Raw genomic sequence first — 26,553 nt, 5'->3', positions numbered from 1 at the left:
GCGGACCCCCGGCCCGGTGCCGCCTGTCCGCCCCGCTCCGCACCGACACCGGCGGCCTCCGCCGCCTCCGAACCGGCCCCACCGCGCCGTCCGGGCCGTATGCAAATTCCTCGCTTCCTATTGGCCCGTGGCGCGCACGCCCCGCCCCTCCCCGCTCCTGCCCAGCGGCTCCCCCGCGCCTTTCCCGAGGCGGCGCCCGCTTCCAGCCTCTCCCAGTTTTCACCGGGAGTGTTTCTGACCTTCCCGTCCTGGCCCCAAAGAAAAGAAATGAACACACCGGAGTCCCGTTTCTGGAAGGGTTTTTTTTTTTTTGTCTTTTTTTTTTTTTCCATTTTTTAAGAGCTTCATATATATATTTATATATATAAATTATTAGAATGTGTGTCGGGGCTCAGGAGTGCGTGGGGAACGTCGCTCGTTTGGGTGGTTGTTTTATTTTCTTTTCCATAGCTGGGTTGTTGGTTGTTTTTTTTTTCCTTTAATGGTTAAGTAAATATATATATATATATATGGGGGACCAATCGAGAGATACAACTGTGAAATCAGAACACGCACGCAGGGGCAAGGGAGTCACAAGTTGCTACATAAAACTGCCACGTCTAATAGGATGTGCATGAGTTAAAGTACATCAATTAGGATGGGTGAGGGGAAAAGGGGCAGCCACCATCTTACAGACAGTCCAGGACGCCATGTTACCCCTCGGCCACGCCAGCTCTCCCCACGGGGCTCAGAGGGGTCACGGTGGTGACGGCAGTCTCCAAAACACTCTGCAGGTGCTTCGCACCTCATGGCCGTGCCCCTTCCCATCAGCTGGGGAAAGCACGGCCACCGTCCTGCAAACAGTCCTGCGGTGCTTTGCACCCCGATGGCTGGGACCGGACCCTCCACAGGCAGGAGAGGCCGCTCAGGAAGGGGCCTGGAACGCTTGGTTTGCATCTGAAGGGATGTCGGGAGAACGGGAAGCTGCTCTGGCTAATCTGAAAAAGTTCCACGTTGCTTTTCTGTATCGCTAAGCAGTATCTTACACCTAAATGGGGGTGGGGTGTTGAGGAGGCATCTTCAAAAAAGGCTCTTTTGGGTTTGCAGTTATTTCTTGGCTGCACCACCTCCTCGCAGAAGCAGAAAAGGCAGGAGTATCTTGTACATGAAGTCCTTCAATGCTCTGCACTTTTTATTTAATGCAACTGTTCCCCCAAAACAAAGGATGGAGCTGCTGCCACCCTAAATTCATGTCAGTCTTTGTCTGTCTGAGCTCTGTGCAATGCTGATTCTCTTTTCTTCACACCTCAGCTGAAATCACGTACCGATCGCTTCAGGTCCATTAGTGGTGCTTCAGTCCCTCCCCATTTTCCTCTCCCCCACCTTTCCCAGGATGGCATCCCATACTTTTTGTCATCTTCTCTTGTACTCTACTGCATGGTGGGACCAGGATGTGTCACTTTGCAGCTTCCCCTCCCCCAGGATTTGGTTGATTGTTCGCTCCTCTTGAGAGAAAGACATGATGATGTCACACTGACAGTAGAGGTCCATTTAAAGGGGTTTGTCACTTTCCTTCTTCAGGTGGCTAGGATAGAAAAGAGGAACAAGGTGATAGTGAAAGGGAAAAAGGCAATTTACTACATTCCCCTGCCTTTGTTCATCTAGATGCACACAACGTTGCTGGCTCGGGAAGTTTTGCAGATCCTTGAAGTAGGATCTATTGAAAAGGAACAACATTGGACCTCTCCCTTTCCCAGCGTGCCTCCCCACGCACTTGTGAATGCCTTGTCTTGGCAAAACCATCAAACCCTTATAAACGTTTTGTATTTTGGCAGGGGTATTGGTTAGTCATAACTGCATCAACATCTGTGAAACACATGTAAGTTAGTTATCTGCCCCCTCAGAGGGGAGGAGCTGAGACCTCACAAAGGATTAGCCACTGAATAGCCACTTGCCAAGTACGACCTTCCTGGCGGCCAGCCCACAGCTGTGCCCACAGCAAAGCATCCCTGTTCCCGGTGTGGGCTTGGGCACAGCCACCCTCCCCAGGGGCAGCGCTTCCCCGTTCCCACCGCTTGTGCCAGCCCCACGCCAGGGGCCGGGCCTGGAGGCGCTCCTGCGGGGAGAGAGCAGCTCCACGCACCTGTAGTAGTCCTCCTGCGTGGGGAGCGGCACGCCGTGCAGAGGGTGGTGGGCGTGGAGCCACTGCTGCTGCTCCAGAGCCAGGCGCTGCAGCTCAGCCGACTGCGCGTGCATGGCCTGCAGCTGGTGCGCCGCCGACATGGGCGCCGAGAGGGAGCCCGGCAGGTCCCTGTAGGGTGCGGCTGCAGCCAAAGGCGACACAGACAAGAGCCAAGTCAGTGCTCCATCCAAGGCCCCACAGCTCGGTCAAGAAGACCCTGCCGCGCTCCCGTTGCCATCCCTGCCCACGTGCAGGACCTGCTCATCCTGACGGCGTGGGCCTGCCCCACGCTCTGTTTAACAGGCCCCAGCTGGGTCCTGTGACCCCCTCGGGACGGCCCTGCCCCTGGGAACGCTGTCGATGCTTTTTGGAGGAGAACAGCAGCCTCTGTGAACCTCCTTACCAAAGAGCTGGTGGCGCAGCACTTCATTCTCATGTAGAGGGTGAGGCAGGAGAGGGTTGGGGATGGTTCCAGCTGGGTACGGTATCCGGGTGAGGTGTGATCCCGAGGCGAGGGGGTCGATTAGAGGGTGAACGGAGGCTGAGGCTGGGAAGAAAAGATGCCACAAGGTGATTGTCCCAGGCTTTGCAGCAGGTAACACAGAGACAGGCACGGGGCCTCATAAAACAGATACGGAAAAAGAGGGTCAAAGTGTGTTAGGGATGGGATAATTTCACAGCTAAAAGACACAGTGTCATCTCCTTCTGAGCGTTACTCTTTCTGCCTGCATTGAACTTCACGTGAATCAGTCTGGCAGAGCTCTGTCCCTACACTCCTCTGGAAGAAATACTGCTCCTTTGAAGTACAGTTCCTTAAAAATTCAGTCGAGTTCTGCAATGACCTGCTCTGCAATCAGGTCTGCATCCCATATCATGCCTATCTGTCACCCCAACAGCCATTCACGTGCATACTCGTACTGGGTGCTTTCTTTTTCAGGTCTTATCCATGACAGATTCTTTCTAGTGGTTTGGACTCACAGCCAGAGAAAGGAGGGAAAACAGACATTCATTTGTACCTCGTAGCAGTTGTGAGCAGTTGCAGCTGCTCAGAGCCAGCACCTGTGACTGACACCAGACCCCACTGACCGCGCACAGCACCTGAGCAGGCACAATTTTTTCCTATTTAACTGTAGCTTGGGCTTTGCTTCCCTGAGATTTTCACCCCTAAACCTTTTACAATCCTCTAGTATGTGGAAATGGAAGGGACCACCATTCAATTCTGAAAAACAGCAGCCTCCAGTTCCTCACGATTAGCTCACCTCCTTTCCCATCCCATCCCACTATCTGCAGCCATAGGACCAAACGTGAGAACCAACATTTTATTAGTCCTAAGGACACTGCCAAAACTGTTCTCCCTCCCTCTGCAGACTCCAGTCTAAGGAAAGCAGTACACAGCAGCACCACCCAGGCAGTCAGTGGGACTCCAGCCCTTGTACTGTTGGTCCCATAGATTCAGAACAAAAGGACAGAGTGCAAACAATTTTGCTGGCCACTGATCAGCAGTGTCAGTGCCTTTGGTGGGACGGGAGTGGGAGCAAGGTAGAATGACTGTGATGTGGGGCTCTCTGGCCGAAGATCCATGGCCTCAAAGTTTAGTCTCATCGGCTTTTAGGGTTTCCCAGAGCCAGTGGGAGGGAGCACAGTAGGAAGGCACAGTAGGACAGGAATCAGGGCTTTGTGCAGGGCACCACCACCACACTGCCCTTACCTGCGTGTATGGCATCCTGCTGGTGGAGATGGAGGTGGGAGTGGATGTGGGAATGCTGATGATGATGAGGAGTCACATTGAGCATCTGCAGCCGTGCCAGAGGGTCATTGCTGAGAGCAGCCACGCGCTCGGCGTGCTGGCGTTCAGCCGCCAAGCGCTCGGCGTAGGACATGTCGGGACGAAGGGTCGGGCCGGCTGCCAGCGCCAGCCTCTCCCGCTCCAAGTGGCCCAGCCCTGGGTGGAAGGGAAAAGCGGGATGAAGGCCGGGGGCCGTCTGCAGACTCAGCCCGCCGTGGCGTGGGAACGGATCCATGGCAGCAGCTGGCACGGCATGGAGCTGCTCCAACTCGGCCGGTTTGACTTCGAAGCCAGGCTTGAGACGTTCACGCAGGTCCCGGTCCCTCAGGTCTCGTTCGCGGGCCTCGCGCTCCCGCAGCTCCCGCTCCCGCGTGGCTGGATCGCTGCTGTAGATGGCCGGCACGTTGTAGCCCAGCAGGCCCGGGTCGACGGCGCCCAGGGGCACGTAGAAAGGGTGGTTGCGGTTGCTGGGGGACATGACGTGGGGCCGGGCGTACTCGCTAAGGGTGCGCAGAGCCGGGGTGTCGGGGCCCAGGTATGGGGGAACAGTCGCTACAGCGCTGCCCTGCTCGAAGGAGGGGCGGTGGGGAACCGGCCCGAGGGACGAGCACTCGACCGGACGGCCCTCCTGGGCCATCTTCTGCAAGAGAGCAGAGAGACCGGCTTCAGGGTCCCAGAGGGGAGCGGCCGAGGGGGCCCTTGAGCATCCGCCCCGGCTGCGCTGCGGCAGCGGGACCCCCAGACCTACCACGCTCCTCTCCAGCTCCCGTTCCTTCTCCCGCTCCCGCTCCTTCTCCCGCTCCCGTTCCCGTTCCCGCTCCTTCTCTTCGCGGGCCTTCTGCTCAGCCTCTCGACGCACTTTCTCCACCAAGTCTGCTCTTTTCTTGGCCAGCTTGGAGCCGTCGAGGGGCACAAAGTACAGGTCAGTGCGGGAGCAGGAGTTGAAGCCACGGTCCAGGTGTTTGTTGAATCTGGGGATGAGAGGCGAAGGCTATCAGTGCCGACAGGGCTGGTGAGCAGGGACGGGGACAGGGGTGGGTACCATGGGAAGGGCACCGTGGGAATGTGAAGAGCACAATGAAAAAGGCAAAAGGGCGCAGCTGCGCCTCAGGCTTGGGGTGATGTCCTCCTCCCTGCCCCATACGTCCCTCCCCATCCTTTGGGGAAACCAGCCTCCCCTCACCTGGCTGACTGGCTGGCGTGGCTGGGCACATCCACCACCTTGGGGGGTGGCGAGGGGCTGCGAGCAGGTGGCACGGGGCTCTCCGGGGGCTCGTACTCCTCCGACGGCTCCTGCTTGATCTGGGCGGCGCTGAGGGGGAGCGGGGGTGGCGGCGGGGCCGGGGCAGCCATGCTCCCTGGCAAGGGGGGTGGGGCAGAGGGGGCGGGTGAGGGGGCTTTGTAGCCCCCCGCCACAGGGGAAGAGGCCACCCGGTAGCCAGGAGGGGTGGCTGCACGGAAAGGGGCAGCCGAGGAAGTGGGGGGCGAGCCCGGCTTGTAGGGGGCCGGAGGCTGGAAGGTGGGGACAGGGGAGGCCGCCCGCTTCCCATACGGGGCCACGGCTGACGGGGGTACCGGGGGCGAGACCGTCTTGTAGGGGGCTGCGGAGGGGGAGGCCATGGTGGCAATGACGGTGGAGAGGGTGGTGGCAGCAGAGGTGACTGGAGGGCCAGCCCCGTGAGCAGGGGAGGGAGGTGGTGGCGGGGGGAAGGTGTAGGTGGCGGGACTCTGCCCCGGTGGGTGCGTGCACATGCTGGGGTAGCTTCCCTGGGAAGAGGCAGCAGAGGAGGATGAGGAAGAGGAAGAAGACGAGGATGAGGAAGAGGAGGAGGAGGATGAGGAAGAGGAGGAGGAGGAGGAGGAAGAGGGGGCAGCGGCCGCGGTGGCGGAGGGAGCCTGGCTGTAGGCGGCCTGGCTGTGCGGAGGGTAGAGGCGCAGCCCGTAGGTGGGATGGGAAGGGTGATGGCTGCTGGACTCCAGGCCGTGGGGGTAGCCCCCGGGGGGCTGGGGAGGAGCTGCGGCCGCTGGGGAGACGCCCCCGCTGCCCCCGTGACCGTGGTGGTGCTGCTGCTGGGGAGGCTGCTGGTGATGGGGGGACTGGCCAGGGAAAGGGGCAGCGGGGTGGGAGCCAGCATTGCCCAGGGGGCGGCTGTAAGGGGGTGGCCCCTGGCTCCAGACGGGCTGCGAGGGCAGGGAGGGCTGGGTGTACTTGGGGGGCTGGCTGGAGACAGAGAGGCCGCTGGGCGGGGGGAAGGAGTGCCCGTAGGAAGCGCTGTAGCTGGGCAGGGGCTGGCCCGGGGAGGCCTGGGGGTACTGGGCAGAGGAGCTGGAGGGCGGCAGCGGCGGCGGGGCGTAGGGGTAGCGGGAGGGGGCCAGGGCCGGTGCCTTGTCCTGCCCCATGCTGTGGGGCGAGGGCAGGTGGCCGCTCAGGGCCTGCCCCACCATCCCTGGGGAGCTGGAGGCGGCCACCGCGTTGTTGAGGGGGCGCAGGGCCGGCGGAGGAGGCAGGTTGGAGGAGACGTGGGGGAAGGAAGGGGCCGAGGCCGGGGGGGCAGCTGGGGGGTTGGCCGGGGGTGTCTTTTGAGGGGGGAGCCCTCCTCCTACCGACGCCAGCGAGATTGGGGTGGTAGGCGGTGGATTGTGCTTGGCGCTGAGGGTCTGCTCACGAGCCCCTGGTGCTGGGAGCACGCCCACTCCACTGGCAATTTTGGCCCCCACCTGGACCACGTTGGCCGTAGGATAAAGGGGAGCGTGGGAGGAAGAGGAGGAGGAGGAGGAGGAAGAGGCCGAGGATGAGGACGGGGGAGCAGAAGGGGCAGCAACAGCGGAGGAGGAGGAAGAGGAAGAGGAGGAGGCAGGTGTCTGCGGGGCTTGAGCCTGGAAAATGCGTGAGGCCTGGCCCTCCAGCTGGGAATGGTAACTTCCTGCGGGGGGTCCCTGGGGGTGCACCTCGCCCGGGAGCCCAAAGCTGGGCTCCGGTGGACGGGCTAGGTTGTCGGGAGGGGGAGCTACCGGCGGGCTCTCGGGGAAGAGTGGGGGGTGGTGGTAGGAGTGAGACGGCCCCTGGGACAGCACAGAAGAGGAGTCAGAGTCGTTCTCCACGCTCCCGGGGCTGTAGACACTGGGCGAGGTGCTCCTGTTATCCTGGTCAATGTCCCGTGGGTCGCTGCTCATCTCATCATTGAAACTGTGGCCATCAAGGCTGTCAACATCGGATGGGGATGGAGGACAGGGCAACTCCTGAAGTAGGAAGGAGGAGGAAAGGAGCATTATGAGGCCTCCCAGACCACAAGTGACACACTTCAAGTTCCCAGAGAACTTGATTTCTGACCTTTCTCTGCCCACCTCAGCACTAGAAAGCCTCACAGAGGAAAGGAGACGTTTTCTGGCAAGATATACAAAACACCAGTCCTCCTGCCTCCTTTCTGGTGCTCTACGGTCCTTCATGAGCATTCCGTGTTCAGGAAGGAGGTAACAATGGGTACCTTGTGTAAAGAGGCAGTGAGGGAGGGCAGGGAACTGCTACACGTGAGGTGGAGAGGGAACAGACACAACACGGGCGATGGCCAGGACATGGCATCACTGGTGGCACGGAGCAGCACACACCACAGCGGTCCCAGCACAGGCCCCAGACCTAGAATTGCTCTTCTCGCCCCTGCAGAGATCTCCCTGGTCTAGGAGACCAGCTCCCCACCAGACCCCTCTCACTGCTCCACTCCTTACTTCCAGGAACTCCCCCTGTGCTTCCCAATCCCTGCTCCTCCTCACTACCTGCTGCCTCAGACAATGTGCACTGGTGATTAAGCAGTCACTGTGTGTAAGGGTAACTAAGGAGCACCACTCTAAGCACGGGAGGCCAAGCTGAAAAAATATCACTGTTGAGCTGAACAGACTATCCATGTGGATAAATTACAGAAGCGTAACCAAGATGGTTCAATTATAATGACCTCTTAATGTGAGCAAGCATCCCCATGTTTGCAGGCCTTTAAGGCCAGTCCCCTGAACAGGCTAACAGGGAATGGAGAAGCACAAGAGCTGAGTCTTCCACCCACCCAACCACCAATCCAGCCTGGAGCTGTCAGTGTTTTGGAAAAGCCCTGCCACGACTCTGTGTGTGCACAAGCAGGTTTTGCACGACTGTCACCTGGAACCCATCGTGACTTAAGCACCTCCATTTCACACTGTGCTGGGGATCAGAAGGGACAGACTCCGAGCCAACATGTGGCTGCACACGGAGCCAGGCTCCTGCCACTTGGAAAAGGCAGGGCTCTTGCTCAGGCAGGCATGAGTAGCACAGATAGGGAACTGGAGACTCCTTTGCTCTGGGCTGGGCACGTGCCAGCAATCACAGCAGGGAGCGCTCACCTCAGTTTTGGTTTTTTTGGGAGCATTGGTGTCTTCCCCTTCACTCTCTGAAATCTCTTCTGTTCGGCCCTGCTTGCTGCTCTTGGGGGTGCAGGATTCCTCCAGCCGGCCTTTCTGTAAGGAGACAAGGAAAAGAGAGAGGTGGAGGGTCATGGGGAAATCTTCCAGCCCAGCAGGTCTTCACAGACTGCAGCAGGTGAGGCACAGCCACCGTGGCACGTGTGTCGATGACACTAGCAGAGCACCATGGACCCAGGATATGGCAAAGATTAGCACTGAAAGGGTTTGGTGAGACTGGACACCCATTCTTAGGAAAGTGCAAGATGGTGAGGATGAGAGCAAAGAGGGATTCTGCCCACTTCAGGAAGCTAACCCAGCACAGGTTCCTCAGTGGATCTTTTCTGGTCTGTGTCCCTGGATCCTCAAATGGATCCCACCCGATTTGGGCAGTCCTTGGCCACCCCACGCTTGTGTCCCAGCTGACATTACCTTTGTCGCTTGTCGGGATTTCTCAGCCTTGCCATCACTGCTGGAGGTGCTGACGCCACCAGGGGAAGCTCGACCCCGTGACCTGAGCTCCTCTCGGGGCCCCGGAGTCTCTTTCTTCCGTCCACTCCGCATTGACATCTAAGTGAGGGATCACTGTGTCAGTCCTGCTGTTCATCTCCCACCACTCCTGCTCTGTGCCCAGGCTCCCAAAGCCCCTGAACCCCTGGCACTCCACCGTGCCAAACTCATGCCCACTGGCTTTGCAGGGAGCCTCAGTTCCAGCCCACACCTCCAGCCTGGCTCTCGTGTCCCACCCCCCTCTCCCAGCTCACGTACCGAGTCCTTGTTCTGTCGTGTCTTCATTCTTTTGGGTGTGGGACCCCCATTCTCCTTGGCCCGGTTTGATGAAAACATAAATTTTTATGACTCCGCAACCCCCTTCGGCTGTTTCCGAGGAGACGGGAGCTCCTCTGGAAGGGGGGCTTACACCAGCCACGCAGCAAGATCCTGCTGAATCCTGAAAGGGAGACAAGCAGATGAGGGGAGGGGGAGAAAGACTGAGTGGACTACAGAACATCCTTTTGTGGCTTGCTATAAAAATATGACAAAATTATTGTTGCTCCCTTATTTAGAGACTCAAGGATGTTTATCAAGAATGCAATAAACTCTCCCATCGGCGTGTGAAAAGATTTGCCCACTGCCATATCTGATTTCCAGTTTCTAGGAGTGATATGTGCACGATGCGAGGTATTCATTCTTAATGGCTTCAAACTGAAAGAGGACAGATTTAGATTAGATATTAGGAAGAAACTCTGCACTCTGAGGGTGACAAGGCAGTGGAACAGGTTGCCCAGAGAAGCCGTGGATGCCTGAACCCTGGCAGTGTTCAAGGCCAAGCTGGATGGGATTTTGAATAACCTGATCTTGTGGAAGATGTCCCTGTCCATGGCAGGGTTGTTGGAAGCAGATGATCTTTAAGGCTCCTTCTAATCCAAGTCATTCCGTGATTATCTAATTCTATAATTCGGGGCCCAATAATGCTGCTTTGGAGAATGCAAGAAGGAATGGCTATCAGGATGTTATCTGTCTTCTGGAATAATTTTAGTATTTTCCTTTCCTTGGGAAAAAAACAGGAAAGTGCTTTAAAATGTTCCCAATTACATTTTTCCCGACTTTGTTAGTTTGTCTTTGCACTTGTGGTCAGTGCAGAAAGTCACGCCTCCCTTGCCTGGCCATGTGCCGTCGTTTGCCAGCCCTGTGTCATTTGTCATTCAGCAAAGTGGCCTTTGCTGAATGGCACTGTGCAGCCCAGCCCTCTCCAGAGTACATCCACATGCACTCATGCACCACACCATGTTCCATGCCCAAGGGACACAAATAGGTGTGAGAAAACACATTTAGCTTTGCTTTTGCACGCCACAATCATCAGCTCTGTTCAGCCTGGAGCGCCTTGCCAGGGTCTCCTCCTCCTCAACACACTGGATGTTCCCCAGTGTACCAGACTGGGTCATACTCAGGGATGCAGAGTACATCCTTACACTTGGCAGCAGTGGGAAGATTGCTGAGATCCCTCTGGAACAATTTACGGCTTTGTGCCGTGTCCAAAAGCGTTTTACTATAGATATTTAACATCCTGTTGTATCACACAGTTCCTACTCTGGAGTATGAAAGTAACATGTTTGTGTTAGCCTGTGAACTGGAGGAAATTGTTCAGGGAGACTGCTCCTGAAGTTGGCTTGCTTGAATCCAGCAAGATAAAGACCTTTTGCACTGCTCTGCACCGCACACACATAACCAAAGAGACTCTTTATCCTGCCTAAGCCTGTCATTTGAGTTGCTGTACTCAGCCTCTGGAATGGGCAACCTGAAAGACAACGGAACATGTCCTGTGGAAGAGGCACCAGGAGAAAAAAGCCACAACTACTGGGTTTTATTCTCCCATCTGGAAGCAGAGAGAAATTTTGTGAGTAAGACAGCTATGGATTTGGGTCTCCTGAAGACCATCCCACACCTGGAAAGATCAGCTTCCAGCCAAGCAGTGCAGGAGCATTCTGGATGACTTTGATTTCTCTGAGAAGGGAGCTGAAAACAGGGATCAGAGCAAAAGTGCTCTGAGAGGAGAACTCTCAGAGCTCCTGTGCAGCCCTGTTGCTGGACTGTGTGGCCCCAGGGTCACTGCTTTCCACTGCCTACATTTCCCTGACCATGAAACAGGAGTAATGACACTGGCCTGTCTGTCTCTCCTGGGGCTCCACATCTTCCCTGACCAATGCTTAGACAAACCCATCCGGAAGGTACTTAGGAAAATCAGGGGACTGTTTGTTTTAATTCCATTAATATTTTATTTGACCCTCATCACGAAAGCCCCAGGGGGACTCATCCAGCATTAATTCCCACACACATCAATTCATTAACTGAGACCTCTTCTTTAACAGAAAAATAGCTGACGATGGTTTATAACTGACCTAATGGAGGCAGAGCCCACTCCCAATCCCCACCCGTTGACTTGTTTTACAGCCTCACATTTCTGCCACGCTTTGGCCTTGGGTTGCTAATTCAGCCAGTTACGCTGATGCTATTGTAGATAAGCACCCAGAACCAACATTTCTTACGTGAAACGAAAGATTGTAATGCGTAAGGTGATCCCAGTTTAACTCAGCTTTGACTCAAGCCACGGTGGCAACCTGCAAGTATCAGCTCAGCTCTGAAGGCACAGCAGCAGCAATAGAGGCTCCCAGTGTTCCCTGCATTCCACAGAGACACCACCCACACCTCCCACACCAAAGAAGCCAGAGTGGTAACGCAGCACACGGGTCTCGCTTCAGGTTTCCAGCAATCCTGGAATGACAATTACCATTTTCTTCCCAGAGAAGACAGGCAGGGAAATAACATGCAGCCAACCACAAACTGAAACTTCCCTTTTAGAAAGGGATACCCACTCCATACTTATTCCAACCACTGAATACGCAGTAACAAACAAAGGCAGAAACAAATAGCGACACTTCAAGAGACATAGTCAACCACTGACTGAGACAGAAGTTTCTGTCACTTAGACAGCAAAGACTTTACTAAAATATGTAAGAGAATTGACGCACGCATTATTAGGCTCTGTGATGTACAGCAACTGCTACGGCCAGATGAGAGGATCACAAATCCACCTTTTAATACTAACATCTATGAAATAAAAGCCTGCATTGTGAGCCTTTACAATTAGCAAGTCACACATAACCCTTCCCATGACTGAAGATCCCTGCAAAGGTCTCTGAAGGGTTCTGAGGGCTCCGTGGTTTTGGTTAGGAGGTGAGAGGTGACAGGGCTGCTGTGGAAGGGTTAACCTTTCCCTGGCCCTGTGAAGTCCTTTACAGGTTCAACTGACTTATGAGGCATTGCGAATTGCTATGCGCTGTTTGCGTTTCGTACAACCCAGCCTGGCTTGGCTTATTGCCCAAACCCCTCCATATTCTCCTGTAAGCCCTGGTAAAATCTCCTGCGAGCAACACACATTCAACAGGCATCCCCCACGTGGCATTCAAAATGGATCCCGCTCCTCCTCCTCCTCCCCAGCTCCAAGTAATTCTTCCCAAAGCCTGGGACTGTCCTGCACCGGCAGCCAGAAGCTTATGATGTCCAGTTCCTCTTTTGTTGAAGGACACAGATAGGTTCTCTCCTTCCCAGGCCATCACGTGGAGCAATTCTCCCAGGTAAGCAAACTGGAAACAAGTCCATCTCAAATGAGAAGCACTCAAGTTTTACCTCTTAGAAAGCAGGCTGAATGTTCGTCCTTGGCTCAGGAGAGCACTTACACATTAGGCTGTGGGTTTGAGGAAATAAACTTTCCTAGATGGCGACAGAAGCAGAGGAAATGGGAACCAAGTTTCTGGGGTGGTGTTTGAGGGCTTGGCCAGAACTGTAAATGACGAATGAGTCACGTGCCCAAAGCGCTGCACAACGCTGGGGCTGCAGGCACGGGCACACCCAGCACATGCCCAGCAGCAAGGAGCCCGTTTCCACCGAGACAGGGAAGACAGGGAGATGCTGCCAAAGCCATGGAGCATTTTGACACTTCAGCAGGTGCTCAACGGCAGAGTAAACCCCTTGGGATGGGCAGCCCAAGTCCAGGGCTCCAGTCTGCCTGAGAAGGTCAAACACCAGCTGAGGTCCAGACAGCCCTCTCTGGGACCAGTGCCAGCAGAAGGGAGAGCTGAAGGCTCCCAGCATCAGTATAATTTTTAAAAAAAGAGCTAACATTTTCCCTTTTTGGGTTATTTGCTATAGACAAAGCCATCTTCCACTAGATGTTAGTCCATGCAAGTTTGGAGCAAGGAGTCAATGGAATGCCTGCTTTAGCCTGAATACAGATGTTCTGAAGGGCGAATCTCTTGCCCTCTTCATTTGGGAACTACTTGAAGTACACAGTGACTACTCTTTAAAACATTTTCTGAAATGTAGGAATCACATCCAGAATCCTACGTGAAATCCAAGACATTTGGTACGCAAAGGCAGGGAGTCAGAAGAAGTCAGATGTGAGAATTAAACTGAGTCTGGTTCTGTGCAATTCAATAGCTCTCTGTTCCCATCCTGTTTTTTCTCTTCCCACTTCTACAAAGGGATGAACAAGCACTGGAGGGAGAAACCAGGGTGGCAAAACGAATACAGATGCCTTCTAACACATTGCAGATGCTGAGAAGTGTCCTGAAAATAAACTGTAATGATAACTGGTGGATCCCTCTTGATGGGCAAAGATCACTAAGAAGAGTGTGCGTGTATACATACATATATATATATATATGTGTGTGTGTGTGTATATATATATGACTGCCCAATGAATGATAGTCCCAAATATTTTTAACTCCTGTCTCAATCTCCCTCATTTTGTAAAATGAAGGGAAAATTTCCAGAAATGTAATCGGTTTTAACAACTGTGTAGGACCTTGAAAACATGAAGTTTTGTCCCAAATACTGCAATCACACAACCTGAAGCACAGCATTTCCCAATGGCAGGTTCCTGATTCTGTGCTCGAACTCTGGCATTTTACTACAGGGCATGATGGAGAAAGAGAGGGAAAGAAGGGGAAGGGCACCGTGCTCAGAGTTGGACAGCAATGAAAAAACAGGTCAGGGTTCAGGTTGCACGTCACGGTCTTTTGACACATACCCAGAGCGTGACATTACTGTAAAAGGGAAAATGACTCTGTGAGCAAAGGAACTAGGATGCCAAAATGGTTGAACACCAACATGGCAAAAAAATTTGAGGCTAATATTATCTTGGGTGTGAATATTGCCATGACTGCCAAATCCTCTACATTCAGTAAATCTTGTTAAGAGTAAATATATGAAGGTATACAAATGAAAGGTTGTTTTCAAACAAAGGCATTTTTCTGTCTCCTGCAAAGTAACTACAGCACTGGGCGGATGCAGGGGCTGTGAACTCAGGCCGGGAATTGAATTAATCAAGGAACAGAACTCCTGCAGATCACTGCACACAGAGACCCCAGGATCAGAGCACACATCTCCCAGGCCTCTGCAGACCCCTCCACAAGGCCTGGGACAGGCACATCCAACCACCAGCAGCCATCAGACACAGCCAGGAAGAGCTGAGACCTGCCCTGCCAGGGAGGTTTGGCAGCTCAGTGCTATGTGGCAAACTCGCCTACAAAACGAGTGCAAACTGTGACTACTGCTCAAGAGGTCAAAATATAAATCCAATATAAAAATAGTGACAGCTGTCAATTTTTTTATTATTATTTTTCTATAAAGACATTGATTTTATATGGCAGTGTACTGGAATTTCATTGGATTCTTCTGACTTCAAAATATGGCATAGAATGGGTCACTATGAGATGTGTTAAAATAAATTTTAACAATAAATGTAAATGAATGCTTCCAGAAACTCGACTGTGCCAGAGGGTGAATTTCACACACTTTTAATACACAAGCTGAACAGACTCTCTCGATTTAGATCTATCTTATGTATCTAAGAGCTGATTCACAATCCCATTGTAAGAAGTCAGGTTTGAGACCACCTGAGGAAACTGAACATGAACAAGTCCATGGGACCCAATGAGATGCACCCCAGGGTCTTGAGGGAGTCAGCTGACATAGTTGCCAAATCAGTCTCCGTGATATTTGATAGCCGGATGGATGGCTCCATCCAAAGAGTCAACAGTTCAATGTCCAAGTGGAAACCCTGAACCAGTGGTGTCCCCCAAGGATCTGGGACCAATACTATTTAATATCTTCATCAATGACACAGATGGTGGGATTCAATGCTCTCTCTGCAAGCTTGCAGATGACACCAAGTCAAGTGGTTGATAGGCTAAAGGGAAGAGATGCCATCTGGAGGGATCTTGACAGGATTGAGGAGTGGAACCAAGTGAAACTCATGAAATTCAACAAGGTGCAGTGCTGGTCCTGCACATGGGTCAAGGCAATCATCAGGATCAGTATAGGCTGGGGAATGAAGAGCCTGAGAGCAGCCCTGTGGCAAAAATCTTGAGGATACAGGTGGACAAAAAGGTGGGCATGAGTTAACAATGTGCACTTGCAGCCCAGAAAGCCAAACATGTCCTAAGCTGCATCAAAACAGCACTGGCAGCAGAGTGAGGAAGGGAATTCCACCCCTTTGCTCTGCTCTGGCAAGACCCCAGCTGGAGTGCTGCATCCAGGTCTGTGGTCCCTAGCACAGGAAGGACCTGCTGGACACACATGGACCTGCTGGAAGGAATCCATGAAGACGACCAAAGGGATGAAACACCTCTCCTACAAAGACAGGCTGAGAGAGCTGTGGTTGTTCAGCCTGGAGAAGAGAAAGCTCCAGAAAGACCTTCTGGTAGCTTTTAAGCTCAGAGTACTGAGCGGGCTGGTGGAAGAGCTCACCAAGCCACTCTGCATGATTTATAATCAGCCCTGGTTAACCACAGAGGTCCCAGGTGACTGGAGGTTGGACAATGTGATGGCCATCCATAAAAAGGCTCAGAAGGAAGATCAGGGGAACTACAGGCCTGTCAGCTGCACCTCAGTGCCCAAAGAGGTTATAAAGCAGATTATCCCAAGTGTGATCCCATGGCACATACAGGACAACCAGGGGATTAGTCCCAGCCAGGATGAGTTCATAAAAGGCAGGTCCTGCTGGACCAACCTGATCTCTTTTTATGAGCAGGTGACCTGCCTAGCCGATGGGGGAAAACTCTGGGTGTTGGATCAGCAGTAGTGTGTCCAGCAGTACCAGGGCAGTGATTGTCCCCCTGTACTCGGCACTGGTGAAGCAAGACCTCAAATCCTGTGTCCAGTTCTGGGCCTCTCAACTCAAGAAGGGCATTGAGGGGCTGGAGTATGTCCAGAGAAGGGCAACAGAGCTGGTGAAGGGTCTGCAGCACAAGTCCTGTGAAGAGAAGCTGAGGGAGCTGGGGATGTTTAGTTACTGGACACTCAGTGCTACGCCTTAGTTGACAAGGCGATGTTGGACTCAATGACCTTGGAAGTCTTTTCCAACCTTAATGATTCTGTGATTCTGAGATTGTAAGTATATAAAGGTGGCTTACAAGAAAGGCAGAGACAGTTTTTACCAGGGCCTGGAGAGACATGACAAGGGGAGTGGTTTCAAACCAAAAGAGGGCAGGTTTAAATGGGATATAGGGAAGAAATTCTCTACTGTGAGGGTAGTGAGACACAGGAACAGAAGAAGCTGTGGATGCCTCAATCCTGGAAGGGTTTAAGACCAAGTTGCAAGGGACCAGAAGCAACCTGGTCTAGTGGAAGGTGGCCCTGCCCATGGAAGTGGGATTGGAACTGGATGATGTTTAAGGCCCCTTTCAACCCATACCAGTCCATCATTGTATAAAATATCCTGAAATTATTCTAAAATAACACCTCCCATGCAAAAAAGAGACTCATCTTGAGGCAACAGCTTCAATCTTTCTTATATGCACTTGTTGACAAACTCACTTTTTAGGCCACCTATGTGCTCCTTCTCTGCAGTAAAATAATAAATAAAAATTAAAATGCTCACACTTCAGGAAAGGGTGCCAAAGAAGAATGCTAAAAATAACTGTGCAGAGCACTGGCAGTCTTAAGAGATAAAGCTAGTTTACATTTTATTAAGCCTACATTAATGTTTTGTTTTGCACAACCATGAGGAGCAAGAATGTTATTTTGAGTATGAAAACTCTAAATCTGGAACCTCCATTCAAATAAATATGAATCTGAGAAAAACAATTCTGATGAACAGAGTGAAATAACAGAGCAAAAGCAGGGTAATAAATAATAAAAACATTCATGCATTTAACAATAGCTTAATTTACAGCCTAGAAGAAGATATTAATTTTTGCAAAAGCAACTGAAAATAAAGTTTGATTCACTAAATGAAGGTTAGATGTACTAAAGAAGGTTATGTTAATCGTAAAACAATTCCTGAGGGCACAGTAAAATGACTGTTAAGTATGTAACAGATTTACTTAAAAATCCCAGAAGAATCATTCTGTCTCCCCGGAGGAGGGCTTCCAGATCTCTCGGAGATACAGGCTGGCAGAGCCCAGTGGTGGATCACGAAACAAAACACACTGGGCTCTACCTTCTTCGAGTGGGATGGAGCCTACAGATGCAAGATCCAGAGGAAGGACACATCACACTCCCCACACTTACTGTTTTATGAAGTGCAGCATCTTCTGTATTTGCAACACCTGAGCACACCTTACCTGTGGAGCTGTTAAGGGGCCAAGGGTCTACTGTAATACCCCACGCTCCTCTTCTGACACACAGATGCCCCTTTGCTAAGAACACAAAGCAAGTTACTCAGAGACATCACAGGATGGTTGCCCAGAGATTCAAAGGAGGATGCTAGCTGGAAGGGACAGATGGACTCAGAGCTGACCAGCACAACTCAGGAGTGATACCCTTCGGATATAAGGCACAGATCCACAAAAATGGCACCTTGGCATCCAGCAGCCATTGAGAAAATACACAGCATGCTACAATTTCCTGAGGAGAATGTCATTATGCCCCCACACAAGCCTATGGCTTTCCTATATCTTGAAATGTGTGTGCAATTCTGCTTCCTCCACAGGAATTAGAAGGGCAATGAAGATGCACGACTGAGTGGGTTAGACATCTCTTAGGGTTAGACAAGGTTACTGAAGTGAGGATGTGACTGGGGACCATATAGCCATATATGAAAAACAGAGGTTAGGTAGGAAATAAATTTTTTTACTGTCTTTTCCAGTACAAATTTGATGACCATCAAACAACACTACAGTTCTTGAAAAAAGTGGCTGCAGAATTTCCAGTTAAAGCACACCATGAGCGATAAAAGGTTCCGTGTCTTTGATGGGAGACTGGTGAGTTTCATTCAAGCACTTTGTGGATAGCTAGAAACCATATCTGGCTATGGCAGTTCCTCCAGTGAAAACAGCTGGAAGCTGTAAGAGTATCAGAGGAAAATGGATAGGATAAGATAGGATGGGATAGGATGGGATAGGATGGGATAAGAATAGAAAATGACAGTATTAGATTAATGGCTGGACTCAGTGATCTTGGAGGTCTCTTCCAACCTAAATGATTCTATGACTTTGCAGCCACTGACACAAAGGACAACCTTTAGATTCTCTGTTTCTAGGGATTCATGACTGACAGCCAACGACCACAAGAGCCATGTGTGCCAAGGGCAAGCACGTGAACAGGGTGAAGATCGACGCACACATCCAGAATGAAAAATAAGTGAAGTGGAGCCAGGGAAATGGGCACAGGAACAATTGTAGAGCAGATATGAGTCTCTGGTAAACTGTGAATCACTCCTAGGCTTGGGATCCCACAGCTTCTCCTTGGTCTACAGGACTGGCCAAGTGGGATGATCCTGCCCTCATCCCTGGCACTAAAGGAACAAAACCCAACGGTGTGTCCAGAAAGATTTGCCTTGGAAGAGGTTGCTGGAGGTCTCCACTCAAATGTCCTGTTCACAGAAAACCGCAAAGCTAGACAAGGTTGTCACAAGCACCTCAGAGAACAATATTCAGAGCATCTCCAGCCTCCCTGGGAACTCCTGCCAGTGCAGAAGCACCCTTGGGAGGAAGGAGAGCTTTTGTCTTACACACTTCTCCAAGCTCATGGCGACCTTAGTCCTTGTGATTTTATGAAATCAGAAAACATAGGTTTATGGCTAAAACAAGGTCTTCCTGGTCATGACACAGAGAAGGATTAGAAGTCCCAAGAGAATTCAAAGCAGGCAATCTATGCTAAAGTACTACCATCTATAGCAATGCATAACCTGCCTGAGCAAGCACAGACACAGGCCACTGCCTCTCAAGCAGGCACCCACTCAAGAGCCCAGAGACTGAGCCCAAACCAGGCTCGGACTGCAGTGTCACGAGAAAAGGAACCACAGAAAGTGAAACGACAGCCTGAGATATTTTTAATGCCTTGGGTAATCTCTGTAAAGCAGCACGTGCCAACCTGTGGGATAAAGCTTGGTGCACAGCTATGGCACGAGCAGCGCCTGTCCCGGCAAAAAGACGTCCCGCACGGATCCACTGTCACAAAGCAAGGTGCCATCATGAGAGGCAACAGCGGCCGAACGTGGAACATCCCTGGTAGCTGGTGAAGGCACCGAGTGAACAAAGTCTTCAGAAACCTGAATAAAGGTCTGCAGGTGAGGCAGGTGAGATGGTAAACGATGGCATGGAGACTCTGGCACAGACCAGTTGGTGCTACTGCTGCGACGGGGTCGCGCAGACAGACAAACGTCTTAAATATCCAGGATTGTTACATCAAGAACAGAAGAACATAGAATTCTTCCAAGGATGAAAATCCAAGGATACACAGAAGATCAGAAAAGACCTTGTAATTAGTGGCTGGAATATGAGTTCTCAGCAGAAGATTTCTAAGAAGGTTTTTCCTGAATGAATGAAATCCACCAGTGCTCAGAGAAAGGAATATTCTTCAGGAGTAGGAAAAGAGAGGTGATTTTTACCTGACCATACCGAGGACTGGTAAGGCAATTATGGGAGTAGTGCATGCCATTTTTACCTGCGTACTCCAAAACGGCTGCTGCCAAATTGAGAAATGTGATGAACTCCTCCCCTTTATTAGCCTTAAGCTGAATAAATACAGCTTACCTGAGAAAATGTTAAAAGGAGACTTAAAGATGGCCTATGAGCAGTAAAAGGGAGAAGATTTCTAAGAGCTCTTTAACCTACACAACCAAGACCCCCACGTCCAATGGATCTAGCTAAAGCTAGACAAATCCAACACAGGAACAGTGCAAAATTTGAAAAGTGGGAGAAATCAATCACTTGAAAAACTTGCATAGGAATACAGTGTATCACTAAAACTTTGTAAGTGTTTTCTTTTATTTTACTGTAAAATAAATGCTCTTGGTATTTTCTCCACAGACCAGCCAGTTGATGAGAACAGGTTTTTCACTACTAAACTTATTAGTAGTCATAGAATTTGGCCAAAAGGTGATGGGGTCTAGCTAGCTCTGGGTGAAAAAGGACTTTGAAAGCAATGGTCTAGCAATGTATGAGGAAAGCCTGATGGATAACCATGACTGGATAAACCATTCTTCATGGAGGGTGAGCCCTCTTTATGGGCCCTACCGGGCAAACTCTGAATAATTCTGAGGTAAATCACTTCATCTGTTGCACTGCCTGAATGAAAAAAAAACAGCAGTATATCCAAAATACTGTGCTATAGATACACTTTATATCCAATACACTCTGCTATATATATCAATATAAAATTTAATAACTATATAACATTATATTTTATATAAGATAGGTTATATTATACAAACTATCATATATATTGTGATATACACACACACACACATAAATATATACATTCACGCACAGTAAATCCAATTCACTGTCCAAACAGATGAAGGTTGCTCAAATGCAACCTTCACTTAAGTGATCTATAGAGCAGAGAGACCTTGTGGAAGAAACAGGCTATCACCAAGTGCATTGTACAGCAGGGAAGTACAAGACTAAAATTTTCCAGCTAAACTACCTGTGATGAAGAATGTCACCAGGGCAAGAGACATGAAGTAAGATTGAGAGCAACCAGCTCCCCTTCTTCAGCAAAGCCCAGACAGACCATCATTGGCTGAAATTGCCTGGAGAAGATATTGCAGTTAGCCTTTGGTTTATAGGTGAAAATACTGCCACAACAATCAATCAAACATTGATATTTTTACAGGAGTAGACAACAACAAATCAGCGTTTGCTGCCACAACACACACACAAAACAGATGGTCAGAAACTTCTGCAGGAGGATTATCAGAGCTGGAAGCTAGGCACTGCCTCTGAAGGCATCGCTTCCTCACAAAGTTGACTTCTCGTAAACTTAAAACATGGCCAGATCTTTATCCCCAAACATTCAAAGCCCAAACAGCCATCCAGGCTGGTAGGGAAGTGAAGCTCATGCCACCTGAACTGGAAACATCCCCTTCTGTTTCATCATTCTCCATACAGACTTCACTGAGAACACGGGCTGTGGGCCCACGACTGCCGAACACGTGACTGGAAGGACAGACAGATTCTCCAGTGCTCATCTCAGTGTGACAAAGAGCAGTGGGATATGTACCTGGCCAGCCTGGCAACACATGCCCCCGGCACTGCTGAGCACAGGAGGTCAGGGAAGGCACTGAGAGGGAGCACCTCACGTTCATGTTAAACCACCCGCTGTGACCAGACTCCGGCAGGATCACAGGAATTAATTCTGCAGAGAACACCTACCCTAGGTGTGCTCACCTGGTTAAGAGCATGACTTTTTCAGAGACGCCTTCACTTTTGAACAGACAGAACTTGTGTTGCCTTCTTCTTCAGCCTTTAAGAAGTCTGCGAAGCATCGCTATTTTGTACTTCACTAGACAGAGTCTTCAAGAAGTACAGATGGGAGGGATGAAGTGATAAACACAAGAAATATATTTCATACTTCCAAAGCATCTCATAATGCAGGAAGAATGAGACCGTAAAATCCAGTGAAGGCAATAAAATAGTTTATTTGTCCAAAAGACATTGGGAGAAAGAAATTAACTGGGGAAGATAACGTCTGACAGAAGAGAAAACCAGGTTCTCAGAAGAAAAGGCATTACACAAGGAGGAATAATATAAGATGGATAAACATCCAGGTAGGTATTTATGGAGGAGCACAGCTGAACACGTGCACAGACCAATTCCAGAGACTGCATTTGCAAACATATTACACCCCAGACCTGGTAAATAAATAAACTTCCCCTACACAGCTCTGTATTCCACACGGACTGCTCCTGTCAACTCCACCTCCATCCCCAAGAAAAACACATGATGAACATGAGAGAGCTCCAGGAGAAACTGGGAAGGTGTACAAGGAGTGACAGGGGCTGAACTTTGAGAAGTGAAAAACCTGCCTGATGCATTTCAACTACAAACAAAACTGGGATGGAGTATTTCAGTTGGAAGGGACCTACAATGATCATCTAGTCTGGGTGGACTGGATGCTCCTCCTCCTCTTGAAGAACAATACAGATCAGGTTGCTTTTAGTACAGTAATCTCACCATGCTATAGAATCACAGCTCCTTGCATGACCATTATCATTTTGGAATTCAAGTACACCCACAAGAAACGTCATCATAATTCCTTGTTCAGGCAAACCTAAAGGTGAGAACGGCAAGAACCTTTCAGAGGTATCCAAACGGTACAAAACCCAGCGAAGGAGGTAAATGCATATGAAGAGAGGTAAAGGCAGGTCACTGCAGCAGGTTAAACCTGTTCATCTTGTTCATTAAGATTCACTGCACATTTAATTTTCAAATGTTTGGAGGTTTTTATAATTTCCAGCAAGAACCACGGTACTACAAGTTCACTCTTTGGCCATGCTTGAAAAGCTCCATCATGAATCATAACTGGAAAAGTCTGGTTTGAAAGATCAGGTCATTCCTCAGAATGTTGGGGAAATAGACAAATGATTGGTTGTGCCATCACCAAAGACAGACACAATATAACATTAACAACTCCCCCGAGAAACAGGGAGAAATAGAATGAAAATAATTCCAAATAACCAACTTGATCATTCACATTTACAAGTGTCCCATCCGTGGGTAACGACCATGGAGCTCCAGCCTTTGGGAATGTGCGTGCGGCACAGCAGTGATGCACAACACCCTCGGGCTCAAAAGAGTCCAGCATTCAACTCAGCCAGCTGTGGGGTCCTCTAATGGGAGAGAGGCTGAACTCTGCAGCTTTAGGAAGCACACACCTGAAGGGTGTGTAACCACGGTCCAGCACCCAGGTGGACACAAAATGAATGGCATTTCCAATTCCTCCCTCGCTCTCCTGCTACACACCTTAGGATAATGGCCCACTACTTTCTCCTCACTTTTTTTAAGGCTGGAAAGCATAGAGAGTCCTATGCAATCCACCCAGTACAACCAGAAATAATGACAACATATTTGGGCGCCGAGCTCGGTAAGGACATGCTGCTCGCTCAAGGCACAGCCCTGCAAAAAAACAGACCCTGCAGACAAAAGCCATACAAATTCTTACAGTGGCCATCCCAGCAAAGGAGTAACTGGCTGCGGACTTCAAGGCAAACGCAAGGAAAGACACTGCCCATGTGGAAAGCAACTTCAGGAACGTACAATAGCTATCGAGGCAGAGAACTCCATGGCAAGCAAAGGCAGCGTGCAAAGTAATGCCACGGTGACCAAATGGCTGCCACTTCAACAGCACAGCGGCCACTCGGCAAAATACAGCCGGCAATTCGCTGGGCAACAGCAGCCGAGCCGGCCACAGGCCAGCACAAGCGGGCAAGGCAGAACAGCCCCCGGCTCCATGGCACAGCCAAAAGGGCAGTGTGGGAAAGCCAGATGCCACTTCTTGAGAAATCCTGAATAACGAACGGAAAGCCAGCCGGACACACCGAGGGATCTCGGCCGGTTTAAGGGGAGCGCAGCCTGATGCCACCCAGCCGTGCGGGGTCTCGCCAGCGCCCCGGTCCCCGAGCGGCACCCTGGCGTGTCAGAGCAGGGTGCAGCGGCCAGGGGTGAATCCCACCCGTGCCCGCCGCAGCCACGGCTGGGGAGCCGACACTCTTCCCGGTCCCCCGATGGAAACGTTATTCCCCGCTCCTCCTGCACGCTTCCCGGCACCTGGGGAAGCGGGGACAATACGAGCCCCCCCCCCGAAGGCGGGCGGGCAGGGCGGGAGCCGGTCCCCCTCCAGCATTGCGCCGCCCTCCTCCCCGCACGGCGCCGGGCCGCAAACTCGCAACTCCCGCCCGCCCGCGCCCCCCCGGGCCCCGCGCGCCCCTGCCCCCGCCGAACTTCCCGCCGCAGGGAAGGGGGGCTCCGCGGGCGCTGACGTCAGGCCGGGCGCGCGGCGGGGGGTGTCCCCGCCCCGGGACCCCCGCGGCGGGCGCGGAGCCCCAGCGCGACCCCCGCCCCCCGTTCCTGAGGGGAAGGCGCCGCGCCGCCGTCCAGCGCAGCCCGGCCCCGGGCGGGCAGCGCCCCCCGGCGACGCCCGAGCGCCCGCGGCCGGGACCCCCGCCCCGCCGGGCCCCCGTGCCCCGCGGCGCTGTCCCGGCTCCTTCCCGGCCCCTCGCCGCATCCCCTCGCCGGGGACCCTTCCCCAGCGCCGCGGGGGTTAATCACACTCTGGCCCCTCTTGCCCCCCCCCAACTTTGGTGTTTCCCCCCCCCCCCACCCCCCCCGCGCGGACTCGCTCCCCATCCCGGCAAACGGACCGGAGGGCTAAAATCCTGCCGCGAAAGAATGCAGCGAGTGGGCGACAATGACAAGCGGGGCGGGAGCGGCTGGGAGCGGGCGAGGGACTCACCGGCGACTCCTGAGGGGAGGTCGAATGAAGGGAGGAATGGAGGCGGCGAGGAGCGGGGGGCAGGGATTTAAACGCTGCCCCCCCCCCTCTTTTTTTTCTTTTTTTTTTTTTTTCCCCCCCTTTCCTCCCTCCTCCTTTTCCGCGCTCCCTCGTTTCCTCTCGCGGCTCCGGAATAACCGGTCGGTGGCAGGGACAGCGGCTCCGGGAGGGGGGTGCGGCGGGGAGCGGGCCCCCCCCCCGCCCCGCGGCTCTGTCGCCCCCTCTCCCGCCGCGCTCAGGCGCCTCCGCCTGCGCCCCGCCGCCCTCCCATCGCTCCCACCGCTGCCCGCCTTAGCCACCTCCCATTTCCGAAGGGCCCAGAACGAGCCCCCTCCCCCGCCCCTCTGCTCCTCGCTCGCCGCCGCCCCTCCCCGCGAAACACCCCACACACGCCGCACCCCCCCGACCCACCCGTGGGCAGCGTGGGACGGGGGAGGAGGAGGAGGAGGAGGAGGAGGAGGAGGGGCGGGCGCGGGGCGAGCAACCAGCCCGGCTCCCGCCCCGGCCGCGCCCCGCACCGCTGGGCCCCCGGCGGCGGCACAAAGGCCGGGCAAAGTCGGGGAGAGAGAGCCCGGAGGGGCGCTTTTGGCAGGACGGGCCCAGGGCGACCGAGGGACGCGGGGAGGGGGCGGCGGCGGCGGCGGCGGCCGGCCGGGGCTGCGGCGGGGCCTCCCGGGGGGCGGGGGCGGCGGCCGCCCGACGGGCGCTCATCGGCGTGCGGTGCCGCGCGCGCATCCATCCCCCCCGATCCCGCTTCCCATCCCCCGCCCGGTTGCCAGGCAACGGCACAAAGGGAGCGCGAGCCTCGTGCGGGGGCCGCTCCGCGCTGCCCGCACCGGGCCGCGCGCCCCCGGCACACGCGCGCGCACGCACGGCGCGCTCGCGGCGGCGGCGTGCGGGGCCCCCCGCCCCCGGGTCGCGCGCACGCGGCGGGATGCGGGATCCGGCCGGCGCGGACCTCGCCCGAGCGGCGCCACATCGCCCTCCCCCACCCCGCCCCGCCGCCGCCCCCCGCGGCCCGCACCGTGCGGGGGAGCGGCGGGGCTCGGCAGTAAGGAACGTGAAACATCCCCCCCCACGGCCGCTCAGAAACGCGGGTGCCTCCCCTCGCTGGCCAAGTTCATGGCGTCGATGGCCATTTTGGAAAAGCTGCTGTGGGAGGAAAGGCTTTGGGAAGGAAGCGGGGAGCCCGGCGGCTCTGTCACCCGGCCAGCCCGCCAAGGGGCTAATCCAGCTCCAGCCGCTGCCTGCTGCGGGAACGCAGCCAGAGGGAGCGCGGGGCTGGGGGCCGAGGAGATGCCGCGAGTGCTGCCCTTCCTATCCCGATTAGCTGCGGAAGGCACGGCAGTCGTGGGGGCAAAGCTGGAGCTGTGTCTCACAGATGTGAGCACGGCTGTACGTTTGAATAAAGGGAGCCTTCGTGTGCAGACGGGCAAGTTTCACTCTGATGGCCTTCAAGCATAATCCCAAAACATTTCCTCGGCAGGACCTCTCAGTGAGCAGGCTGGATGGCATGCTCTCCAAGGGCTTTTATTCAGCAATTCTCATTGTCCCTTACATGGCTCCGAGCGCTATTTACTGTACGGCGTCCAAACTCGGCACTGAATAGAGATGTATTCTGCTCCTCGGGGGGGGGTTCAGCAGTGCTATTCACCCCAGTGCTTTAAAAATCAATAATAACAATGTCCCTGCAACACCCTTCTAAGTCGATGGTTCCCAGTGCAAGTGTTCCACACCCACTTCCCAGGGGTACCGTGCCATTTCAGGGCCTCGCTATTTACCCTGGATGCAGAGTTGCTCTTGGTGCCTCTCATTCCCAAGCTGGCTCCGCTGGCATGCAGCACCCTGTTGCACAACATCAGCATGCTTCATGTCTCCAGCCCTCATTCATTCTCACATCCACCCT

At 53.1% G+C, this 26,553-nt stretch overlaps 1 protein-coding gene across 4 annotated transcripts; it reads right to left on the bottom strand.

Moving 5' to 3' along the window:
- Window positions 1–291: 291 nt before the first annotated feature.
- ATN1 (atrophin 1) lies at window positions 292–25,115 on the bottom strand. 4 transcript variants are annotated; one of them, XM_040056250.2, is made up of 10 exons: window positions 25,059–25,115; window positions 9,138–9,318; window positions 8,802–8,939; window positions 8,313–8,426; window positions 5,131–7,187; window positions 4,696–4,918; window positions 3,870–4,587; window positions 2,565–2,708; window positions 2,123–2,303; window positions 292–1,564 (listed from the first exon to the last, which is right to left on the bottom strand). In XM_040056250.2, exons 2-10 carry the CDS (start codon window positions 9,213–9,215, stop codon window positions 1,531–1,533), a joined length of 3,687 nt encoding a protein of 1,228 aa, XP_039912184.1. In that variant the 5' UTR covers window positions 9,216–9,318; window positions 25,059–25,115; the 3' UTR covers window positions 292–1,530. The 4 variants fall into 4 exon arrangements, with proteins under 4 accessions (XP_039912184.1, XP_039912185.1, XP_039912183.1 ...); XM_040056251.2 differs by lacking the exon at window positions 25,059–25,115 and adding an exon at window positions 24,517–24,873; XM_040056249.2 differs by lacking the exon at window positions 25,059–25,115 and adding an exon at window positions 24,609–24,873.
- Window positions 25,116–26,553: the final 1,438 nt, after the last annotated feature.

This window comes from Hirundo rustica, chromosome 2, assembly GCF_015227805.2.
Source record: "Hirundo rustica isolate bHirRus1 chromosome 2, bHirRus1.pri.v3, whole genome shotgun sequence".
Lineage (NCBI taxonomy): Eukaryota > Metazoa > Chordata > Aves > Passeriformes > Hirundinidae > Hirundo > Hirundo rustica.
The sequence above is the reverse complement of the archived record's forward strand: the minus strand, read 5'-3'. Positions and strand labels throughout refer to the sequence as shown.

Coding starts and splice junctions, on each gene's coding strand:
- ATN1 (XM_040056250.2), bottom strand. CDS start 9,215: ATGTTTTCATCAAACCGGGCCAAGGAGAATGGGGGTCCCACACCCAAA. Junction 8,940..9,137: donor CACGACAGAACAAGGACTCG/GTACGTGAGCTG, acceptor TCCCTCACTTAG/ATGTCAATGCGGAGTGGACG. Junction 8,427..8,801: donor AATCCCGACAAGCGACAAAG/GTAATGTCAGCT, acceptor GTCTCCTTACAG/AAAGGCCGGCTGGAGGAATC.